The sequence below is a fragment of the Apium graveolens genome, chromosome 6 (assembly GCF_009905375.1).
Source record: "Apium graveolens cultivar Ventura chromosome 6, ASM990537v1, whole genome shotgun sequence".
Taxonomy (NCBI): Eukaryota; Viridiplantae; Streptophyta; class Magnoliopsida; order Apiales; family Apiaceae; genus Apium; species Apium graveolens.
In genome coordinates this window covers 15025636-15037833 of record NC_133652.1, presented here as the reverse complement: position 1 = coordinate 15037833, position 12198 = coordinate 15025636, and the positions used below count along the sequence as shown (strand labels likewise).

Below are 12198 nucleotides of genomic sequence, written 5' to 3'. Positions count from 1 at the left end.
TCCTGTTATTTACTGCAAAATTGATCAAACGATCCGTTTTAGTTCTGAAAAATGTTTTAAAAATCATTTTAAATACCCGAAAGCCTGTTCATGACCCGAGACTTCTTTATAAATGGTATATCATTGATTATGTGATGTATTAAGTGTTATATGTGACTTGTTGGTTGGTTATCGGTCTATATATTCGATGTTTACTTGTTTATAGTATAGTTTTCGATCCGTTAATCGGATTTGGGTGAAAAGAAGGGTAGATAGAAGTACGTTTCAAATAGAATCGTATGAGTTGAATATTGATAGATGCTTATGATATGTGAGCAGAAGAGGCAAGGCGTAGGAAAGGGAAACAGGTAGTCGAGGAGTAAGACGGTCGTGATTGAAAGCGAGTGCAGTATAGTAAGCTAGTACCAGGCAAGTGTTCTGAACTTTCTCAAGATATATTGTAGTTGATTGATAGACCTGTTTTATATTGCAAGAGCTTTGATGCACTGAACCCAAAATCCTGATTCCAGTTATTGATCTTGAGCCGTAAACCTGATTCTTTCGAGACCAATGATTGTTGTACACCCAAATAGAAACCACAAATATCCGATACTACTCCACAAATGCATACAAACTAAATATCAAACACTGAACCAGATTGCTTACACATTCCAGCCATTGTATCTTATGCTTTGACAGACCAAATCCTTGAAACCCTGAAATATTGATTCCTTTGTTATCCAATTGTTTTATTTCCTACCATCCAAGCTTTGAAAATGCCATATTGATCCAAATGTAGACTGAAACCATTTCATTATTGAACGTCTAATGTTGTTAATGATTCTATTTATTGTTTATCACTGCTTATTCTGTTATTATGCTAGAATGTGATTGTTTTTATAAAATGGTGGACCAGATTCGTGGTCAGACCATATAATGGTCAAAGTCAGGCCAATGTGTGCCTTGGATCCAGTAGTTAGAGCAGTGCCGTGTGCTTTACTCGGGGTTAGTGCGTGACTGATCAGCAGTCTAACCTTGGTTTTTAAAATGAAAATATAATATCAAATACTAAATCATAATTCATTGTTCACTTGATATCATAACCCTTTTCACTTGATGATCATTATTCTCAGTTTTGTCATTGGGACTTGCTGAGCTAGTTAGCTCATTTGTGCGATATTGTTTATGTTCTTTTCCAGTTGAGAAGGAACCAGTTGGTAGCGAGGATCCCCAGTCCATCGCGAAAGCTAGGGGTTCAGGTTGATCGAGTTGAGCTAGTAGGTTTCTTTTGGGATAATTTAAGTTTGTAAAAGTTTGTAATAATGTTTAATACTCAGTTCTGAGTTTGGATAGTTGGGATTTGAACGTTTTGTAATATAATAGTGTGTTTGGCTTGTGTACATTCTGTAACCTGTTGCGGTCCGTGGTAGTTGGTAAGTAGGGTCACTACATATTATTATTATCTTTATTATTGTTATAAGCAGGTAATAAATAAGGTGTGTGTGTGTGTGGACCCCAAACTTCTGACCCGGGTTTGGAGGGCACCACACATGCTGTGGTCCTTAAGTCGAGGTTCATCTACAGCGGGAACCCAATACACCTGAGAGGAGATCCCTCGAAGTGTATTCAATGTGGTAATAACAAGTTGTAAGGATGAATCGGTAGTACCTTACTATATATAGATTGATACTTTGTATTTGAGTCTATCCCCTGGAAACCTCAAAAGGTACTGAAACTGCTAGTATAGCAAGAGTTTTTAGAACTCTGAATGGGGTCAAGTAGTAAGACGAGATGTTAGCAGTACATCTTTAGAGATGCCCGGCTAAAAGAATGTTATTGTCAGGTCGCAATTAGAGAAAAGGGTTATTCCTCGAAGCATTCAACAAACAGGATAGAGACACGACCATAACGTCTCAAAGCCGTAGATCTGACCATAGCCTTTGACTTGTCATCGTCTATGGAGTATGATTACAATACACGGATAAAGATTCAAGGTGAAATATTCCATCTATATCCGGTAGCCATCGAAGTAGAAAACTTAGGAGGGTTCAAACCCGGAAGGGTACCGACTCTGAAAAACAAGTCATGATAAATCAGATATATATTTATGTATGAATTTGTGGGGGATTGTTAGAAATGGAACCAACTTGAGATACAACAGAGATTTATGGGCATGAATATAAATTCATGGCCATGAATTTTTTCTGGGCTACAGCAGAGATTAATGGGCATGAATATAAATTCATGGACATGAATTTTTTCTGGGTTTTTTTAGCAATGACTAATAGTTGGAAGTTTGTTCCTTTCTTAGAGGATTCAAACTTTCATATTTGGATCTAAGACATTTTCTTAGTGGAATCCATAAATAAAAGGAGTTGTAATGGCTAGCTTGAAATGCGTTTTTGGTTGATTAAGTTAGAAAAACTTGAGTACCACATTGATATGGTAAAAAAGTCTTGGTGGCTTTATATTGTATAACATGCAAGTGTAGTGCACACCTACTAAGGCATGTGGGTATGCATGGGTATAGTGTGGGCCTCGCACGCACACGCGCGCCACCACCACCTCGCCTCGCCACACCACGACACGACTCAGGTCAGGTCAATGGGCGATTTGGGCGAATTTATTCGGCGTCTCGCGTATGCGAGGTGACCTGGGCAAGGGATTTTACTATTGTTTTAATTAAATAAATAGTGACTTAATATAATATATTAATATAAATATTATGTGTTAGAATTTGTTAGTGGGCCTAGAATTTATGGGCCTCAGCTTGGTAAATAGGGTATGTCTAACTTTTACAATTCTAAATAATATTCATATTAATATATGTTTTAAGTAAAAATATTTATGTTAATTAAAATTGATCAGTTATGTTTTTTTTTGGGATTAAAAAGAAGAAAAACATTTTTGATGAAAAGTGGGATATACATCTGAAAAACCCTAGCAGCCTATCTCCCTTCTCTCTCTCTGGAAAATATACATACATACATACATAGGTTTTCCGGGCGACTGACGTCTGATCACCGTTGAACATCGTGCTGCTGTGAGATCGGTAATTTGTTGCTGTTTTATCCTGGGAGGGTTATTGCAGGCTCTATATACAGTAAGTGAGGGCAATAAAATCTTCTAGAACAGCCTCTTCCTCTTGAGGGATTGGTGACTCAGCTGTGTTGAAAGCTTCATTACGATAATCTTTCTTCCTCGTCTTGTTTTATTTAACAGTTTCTGATTATTTTATATTTTCATCCTTCATGGCTTGTTTTCGTTATTGGTGATTTGTCTTGTTCTTGTTATTCGTTATATAACTACCTCGTTGTGTTAATTTAGTCGTTGTACTATTGTTTTCAACTATTAAAAGGGGATTTAACATGTTTTCAAGATCCATATATACAAACAATTCAACCAGAGCACTTTCAGTGTTTCTTTAAAAAAGTGGACATAATTCGAGATGTAAATTAAGTAAAGTACAATATATAGTTGATCAAAACCCACAAACGATTGAATAAAACATACTATCGTATATGCATTTAATACCTGAGTTTCGGTGCTGTGATTTAGGGCTTAATTAGAAAAAACATGCTTCGACTGAAGTTTTTCATTCCACTGGAAAAAATTTGAAACTGTTTTGTATGGTTAAAGAAAGGAACGTGACAAATGCTGGTGTTGTGTCTTTCCTACAAGCTTCCACATCAACGGGATCGAGGTGCTGCTTCAAAATAAATATTACCCGGTGAAGCTTTTTGTTATGGAGTATATTTAAGAAAAAAAATGACCAAAATACCTTTTAGATATGCTTTTACCCAAAATACCCATTGTGAAAAAAGGTGCCCATACCCACTAGATATTCCACTAATACTGGAGTATCAGGATGATACACCACTTTCAATGGAGTATTAGGATGATACTCCTTTGTCAGCAGAGTATCATGAAAGATATTCCTCTGCCAGTGGAGTATCAGTCCTATACTCCTTTTCCAGTGGAATATAATTTTTAATTTTTTTAAAAATATTTTAAAAAAATAAAAATAAAAATTTAAAATTTTAGATGATACTCCATTCACAAACGAGTATCTCACATGTTACTCCACTGACAAATATGAGTATATAGGTCGATACTCCACTGACAAACGAGTATGAGGATACCTGATACTCCACCAAAAATGGAGTATCAAGTGGGTATTTTGAAGAGCTTAAAATTCTGGTGGGTATATTGGAGGATTGTTATTTAAAAATGGTTATTTAGGTTTTTCACCCTATATTTAACTAGGTATAACTAGTAAATAAAATGAAATAACTCATAATAAGTAAATAGAATAAAATAAAATAAATAATATTTGATTTTTATCTATTTATATATAGATGATAAATTTATTTAATGAAATTACATTTGAATTAATTTTGCCTTATTACTTCAGAATGTGGTCAAAATTTATTTTTTTAATTAATTAAGGTCAGCAAATTTTGACTTCCCTTGAAAAATTACTTTTTACATGTTTATTTTTAATAAAATATATATTAATAAGAATTATTTATATTTTGTACAGTTTTTTAAAAAATAAATTATATGATATATATAAAATTAATTAAAATTTGATTAGTTTGAAACTTCTCTAAGGTGAATAAGTATTTTGAAATACGAAGGTGTATTAAAAAATAATTTATATTTTCTGTTGTTATATACTTTAAAATGAATAAGTGATTGTGAACCTGATTGAAAAGCAAACTAGAATTCTTATATAAAATATGTTAGTTTGATTTTTATATTAACTAGATTAAAACCGATGTAGACTTTATATAATTAAATATATTTTTTTGTAAGAAAATAATTTGAATTAAATATTTAAATTTGTTCACTTAAATTTTTAAATAGTATGATTTAATGATAAATATATTCATACATGTGTGTTAATAATTTCATTAATTAGAGATATTTTAAAAAGATTATATAAACTAAATAAAGGATGTAGTTTTATTCATATTTTTATTTGTGTTCACAAAAATATTAAAGTTTAATTAAAAGTAAGGTTTAGTTAAGATTAATAATATGCAAATTATGATTACTATTATATTAATTTTATTTTATTGGGGATCAAAAGTTTAAATTAATGTGTTTTAACTAAGTCCCCCGATTATATTATTACATTATTGTGTTTTAATCAAAGCTAAGTAATTATTTTAAATTTCAATTAAAATTTTTTAAATCATGATTAATAGGATAATTTTTTTTAATCCCGATTAATATTATATATGGTGTTTTAGTTGGTCGAATTATATTTTGATTTTTTTTTAAGTTTGGATCAATTATTTAATATTTTTTAACGGGGATGAATAGATTATGTTATTTTATTTAATCTCAACTCAATGTAACTTATCAATAATATTTATTATTTTTGTGTTAGACCAATACATATTCATATTAACCAAATGTAATTAATTATATTTTTTTAATTTTATAATATCCGAGATCAATAGTATACTTTTATTTTAATTCGAATGAAAAGTGCAAATTATTTTATTTTATCTTGCAGGGTAATTATTTTTAGATTATATTTGTGTAAATATTTATTATATCTAATAGATATTAATATCTATTTTATAATTTAAATAAAAATTACCTAAGTTGGTTGTTACAATAAAAATTGTTCAAGAAATAAATTAAATAAAAATTATATTTGGAGAGTAAGTTGACTTCAATATCAATAATATAATATAGAGCTTAATATAAATTAAAATTAAAATTGTTTATAAAAGATGACTTGAACATCAATTAAACTAATATAGAGTTCAATATGAATTAGAATTTAAATTAATAGAGGAAAATATTAATATCTATTTTATAGTTTAACTAAATATTAACTAAATTGGTTGTTATAATAAAAGTTGTTTTAGAATTTAATTTAATAAAAATTGTATTTGGAATGTAAGCTAACTTCAATATCAATAAAATAATATAGAGCTTAATATTAACTAGAATTTAAATTGTTTATAAAAGTTGACATAAATATCAATTTGAATAATATAAAATTCAATATGAACGAAAATTTAAATCCATAGAGAAAGTTAAAGTAATATCAATTAGAATTAAACCAACCAACCAAGTTTTTAATGTTTTGTTTATTATAATATAGTATAGATATGCATTTTGTCTTAGAGGACAAATACAAATTAAAGAAAAATCTTAGATTATTTTATCGAGCTTAATGTTATTTTAAATTTTATTATTGAATATCTTAGATTTTTTTAAAAATTTAAAAATACTTAAAAAAGAAAATGCAAATTACTAATTTAAATCATTTAAAATTTTAAGAGATTTATAAATTTCATAAAAACTTAGTATATTTAGTAAACTTATGTGTAAATTAAAGAAAATAAGTCTCTATTGTTATATTGGTTACGTGCAAAAAATTTCAAAATTTATAATATTAATACTTACTAGCTTGGAACCTTTACGATGCACAGATTATTTTTAATAACATATATTTTTTGAATTTAATTTGAAGTGAATTTTTTAAGATTTAATTTATTTATTTTAAATTTTAAATATAAATGATTTGATAATAGTCATAAATATATATACATGTGTATAAGTTAGTGAATTATTTTTGTCAAAGTTATTGATAATATTGAAATAAGTAGTATTTAAAAAAAAAAATTAATGAACGAAATATTTATTTTTATTAAAATTTATAGAGATTTAGAGGGGTTTCTAGAAAATATAATTATGTTTGAATTAAAAGATAAATTTTAGTTAAGATCAATATTATACTGATAATTTTAGTTTGATTATTTTAGTCCATATCAATTATATACCTTATTTTTTATTAGTCTAAGATCATTATACTGACCAAATTCAACTAATGTTATTACGATTTATTTTATTTTGATCTTTTCAAAACCAGATCAATAATAAAACTTTTATTTTAGTCCGAATAAAAATACATATTATTGAGTTTTAGCTGATATGTTTTTTTGAGGAAGTTTTAGTTGATCTAACTTTTTATATTTTAATTTTGGTTTATCCTGAATCAATTATATAAATTTTGTTACCACATGTCGATAATATATATTAATTTGTGTTAGTTTAATGTTATTACTCTGACTAACAAATAATCTCTAAATTTGTTTTAATAAAATAGTATGAATATTATAGAACAGAACTTGGGTGCTTTGGTCCTTTATAACCTCTTGCTAGTGTATTGTTTTTGGATAATAGGTTTAGTGTATTCTTTTTCGATAATAGGTTTTTGGGTATGTTGTATAGTGTGAAAGTACAGTATATACACTTGGCCCCTAATTAGTTTAATAAAAGAATTAGAAATGGACTTCTAACTGTTTTAATATTATATTATTTTATAAGGGTATGTAAGTAAATACCAACCGATTAATTATTAAACTTTTAATATTCCATCTACTATAAAATAGTATAAATAAATTCATAAGTGCTGGTATTTTTGAATCAGAGAGTAGAAGAAGAAGGGAGAGACCGGACATGTGAGGTAATTGAGTTTAGTGAGAAACTCTCAAGTGTGTTGATTAGAATTTGGTTTTTATTTATTTGTTAATTTAAAATATTTAATAATGTAATTATTAGATTATTAAAAAATGAAATCCTAAAAATAAGAAAGATTAAACCGAACTACCAACATTACTCTACCATTTTATTGTTTCCTTCACCTAAAGTGGTGTAAAGGTGATAATTGCAAAAAAAAACTAATATCATGAGTAGAACAAATAGAACCTAACATTTTTTACCAAAAGCAAATAGAACCTAACATTTTTTACCAAAAGCCTCTTGATAAAAATCAAATGAGAGATTTTAAAGTTTTCATTTTATGGTAAGAGTTTAATCTTACTTAGCAATCATTTTTTACTTTCATAGTAAACTTTCTCCAAGAAATTTCACAAGGACTAGTGTATTTTTCTACTCTGTCCCTCTTAAAAAAAACTCCATAGGTGCAGTGAGTTTCAAATAGTTACAACTTACAAGTTTAAAGGGCTTTGCGGAGTTCAATATCAAAGCCAGTCTAGAACAACGAAAACTTCTTCATGTCGCTTAAGATGGGTTAAGGTAAGAGACTGCAGGTTCAGTAACGAGAATGGGTCTCCTTTGCTTAATTCAAAGTAGAAATTTGAGAAAGGGAGCAACAACGGGTCAGAGTTGCAACCTGAATTTTGCTTCAAGTTTTCAGTTTTATTGTTAGGGTGCTGGTCCAATTCGCCTATCAGGGAGAGCTTATATAACACACTCTCCCCAACTATTAGATCTGTATTTTTAAGAGCATTTTCGAGGATGGGACCTTTTTTTCCGCCTAAAGGAGATTTCCTATCCACGGAAAATTATTACCTATCGACAAAAAAATCCTACAACATGGACCCTTAAAATATAGATCCGACGGCATGGAGTAGACGTCCCTTACACAATCCCGTACACGCGATTGTAAGACATGTCTGCCCTGCCACTAGGCCAGCTATTACATCCACTGGATCTGTGCAGATTTAGATGCTCTAGGAATCTGCTCCACCTCTTGTGAAATCCTGAACACATCTGTAGGATCCTTCATTGTGAGTGTCTTAAGCTTAATCCGTTTAAGAGACGGGGACGACACAAGCAAAAGTTCTATCAACTGAAACTCTGTGAGGGAACCAACCAAGTCAAATATCATAATGGTTTCAAGTCGGCTTAGAATCATGGGGTCTGATAACACCACCAAGTCTGATAAGTCTACTCCATCATCGCTCTGTACTCCATGAAGCTATATAAAATGTTTTTTCGTTGACAGGTATATAAAATGTTAATACTAAAGTTATTCAGTTAGTTCTGAATGAATAAATATATATCCTTTCTTGCAGTAGAAAAGATACTGTAAATAGCTAAAGAGGGAAAGTGGCTATGTATTTATGAGAAAGGGAACTTCAAAATTTTTAGGAGTGAAAACACAAAATCAAGGGGAACAAAATATTTCCAAATTTAGACCGTGTAAACCTACTTTATGATGTATATTACCAAAGGGATAGATACCAAAATATCAAGCATTTCTTTTTTTTTTTTGATAAAAAAAAAGAATTGAGATGCCTACTATCATACATTTGGAAGGAAAACAGATGTTCACCATAATATTTAGTAATACTTCCAATGTGTTGTGAAGGATCTATGAGGGCCTTGCATGTGAGCATATTCCTTTCATAAATTCTCCTTATTTTATAACTAAACAACTGCACACTAATGCATACCAGTGTTCTAAAAAGCAAACTCAGCAGCTTCCTAAGCCGATGCTTATACGGAATCGGACCATAAAGGGTTTTCATTTTGAAACACGGCCTACATAGTGTAATCCAGAGAGGGTTATCATTTAATGCATTATTAAGCATTTTTAAAGATTATGCGTCATATTCAGCCGATCAAGCAGTCAAAGAGATGTCAACTTGCTGAATATTTAGTTTTAACATATTATATTTATTTTAATACAACAATAAGAATATATACATTTGAAAATAATTTGTCAGTTAGGTGGGGACAATCAATCTGTAGTGACAACTTTTATTAAGAACATTTATGTTTTGATTCCTGTTATTTTATTATAACATAATTTTAAGTTTACATATAGTAATAGATAATAAATAATCAATTTAAATATATATTGCTAATTTGCTTAAAACTCCATTTCAGTGTCCACTTAACCGCTAGAAGGTACTCCATTTCAGTGTCCACTTAACCGCTAGAAGGCCCAACTATTCAACAATCCCTCTCAATCGTGTCGATTGAGCAGACAATTACATAACCAAAAATATATCAGTTACCAAAACTAATACCAACAAATATGTAAATTAGATAGATGGTGGTTGGAGGACTCCAACCGTAGACTCTCCCTAAACCGAAATCTGATATCATGTAATAACCAACTCCTCTGAAAACCTTAAGGTGTCACATGAAGACCCCAACAGGATTTATGATATTCAACAAACTAAAAAAGCAGTCAAGCACTCAAAGCACTCAAGGGAAGTGTGTTTTTCTCTTTACTGCACCTCCATTTTCATACATATATCTCTTTACTTTGAGGGGAATTCTTTTCCGGTGAGGTAATTACAAGAACTTTGGATTCTTATACACATATTTCCTAGGAATATCTTCTAAATTAATCCTTGTGGGGGGTGGAGGGCTGGGGGTGGGTTTAGGGTGTTCTTTCTTTTCTCTTCTTTAGGCCTGTTGGGCTATATCTTCTTTTAGATTATATCGGTCCTATATATTCTGAATACTGTTAGGTTACGGGTCCAACACTCGGTTTTCTAATTTTAGTATTTTAGGTTTATGTGCAAAATTAAAGCATACCTATAGTTATAGATTTAAGGCATTTATATTGAATAAAATTCATTCCGTTCTTACATATGTTGTTTCTAAATAATAGAGAAAAAAACATCTAGTGTATGCTTTACAAATTATACTTGAATAGAGATATATTCCATGTTTCTCTTTAAATTATGAGTTCTGGAGTCCCCAGCAGAAACCTTAAAAAGTATGTAAAATTTTATTATAACAAGATTGGGGAAAAAGTTCTCACCAGATCGATTTTAAGAAGTTGCAGATTAGGTGAACTTCTGACCAGACAAAGAACATGTTGACTCTGATCCAATTCATACAATTCAATACAGTGCAGGTACAGATATTTCAAGTTCTCCATAGTTCTTGAAAGCCTCATGAAACTAGCTGCACCTGGTTTCAGAATCTACATACAAAAACAAATATATCTAAGTACATCGAAAAATAAATTAAACTGTGAGACATTTAGTTGGATCAGCTAATTATAGTAGTTAATAACAATTAAATTTAATTGGATCAACTAATTATAGTAGTTAATAACAATTAAGTTAAAGATTACCTTGAGAAAGAAGCCATCAAGAAAAAGAGAACTGAGTCTAGGCATATTGTGGACTAGCTTGTCCAAAGTTATCACCTGCTTACCGGTACTTGGCAATTCATTCATCCCAAGCTCAAGAACTTGCAATTTTTGGATGCATTCAAACCATTGGTAATAAATTGCTTCACAGTCAACGATTCTCAATGAAGTGAGCTTATTTTCACAGTTAAACTGGCATCCCAAATGTTCAATCCCAGTGCAAACTTCCATATCCAATTCCTTCAGTTGAGTGCCTAATGACATGTCAGCATATATTCCGACATACTTAAGTTCAACACTAATCAGGTTACAAAATCCTCCAAATCCAAAGGGTGGAATTAGTTCGCAGTTCACGAGGGTCAAATGAGTTAATTGCGAACAGGAAAAGAAATGAGAGGGCACAATGAAGGGGTTATAGAGTGATTTATTAAGAAGCTTCAGTTTCCTAACACCACTGTCTGATATGTTTCTAATCCATATAGCCATATCTAGAGTTTGATGAATAGGCAGGTTTTCAGGAATGAAAAGAAGGAAATCCAAAACTGGGCCTCTATGAGCTGAAAATATATCAGTAATTGTTTGTGAAAGTTCTAACAATTGAGTATGTTCATCTAACTCAGAAAACTTCTCAAAAACCAATTCTGAGATTAAATTTTCATCCAAATGTATCCGGGGGTGCATTCGCCACACATCCCTCCATGTTTTAGAGATAACACTTGTCCTTGCCGCATCATCAGTCGGTAAGCGTTCTAGGATTGAGTCCATTAAGCTTGTGGGCAAGCTGCTGATCCTATCAACTGCTGCGCCTCCATATTCAAATTGCCTAGTTTTCGCATCACTAGCCATGAGTCTGAACTCGAAAACAGGCAGGGACACAAAAATTTAAAAGGATGTTACAGAGTAGTAGTAATTAAATTGCTCGCAGTACAAAGTCACAACATCTAAAAGCATAAAATTTTGCTACATATATCAATTTGAATTCATCATGTTTTCATGATCCTAATTGTAAACAAACAATTCACCCATAGCACTTACAGTTTTAAAGGGGGGGACAAAATTCGTGATCTAACCTTAATTACAATAGTTGGTCGAAACATACAAACGAATGAATAAAACATACATCAATAAATAGAAATCATATATGGATTTGATACCTGAGTTTCGGTGATAGACTTGTAGTAGCTGTGATTTAGGGCTTAATCAGAAAAGTCGTGCTTTGATCTTAATTTGTGATGTCGCTACATGAATTTTGAAACTATTTTGAATAGTAAGAAAATGACCCGACAAATGCTGGTGAGGTGTCTCGCCTTCAATTTTCCTCGTCAACG

At 30.7% G+C, this 12198-nt stretch overlaps 1 protein-coding gene across 1 annotated transcript; it reads right to left on the bottom strand.

Moving 5' to 3' along the window:
- Nucleotides 1–8391: 8391 nt before the first annotated feature.
- LOC141668781 (F-box/FBD/LRR-repeat protein At1g13570-like) lies at nt 8392–12198 on the bottom strand. Its single transcript, XM_074475797.1, has 4 exons — nt 12025–12198; nt 10853–11720; nt 10535–10699; nt 8392–8610 (listed from the first exon to the last, which is right to left on the bottom strand). Exons 2-4 carry the CDS (start codon nt 11714–11716, stop codon nt 8599–8601), a joined length of 1041 nt encoding a protein of 346 aa, XP_074331898.1. The 5' UTR covers nt 11717–11720; nt 12025–12198; the 3' UTR covers nt 8392–8598.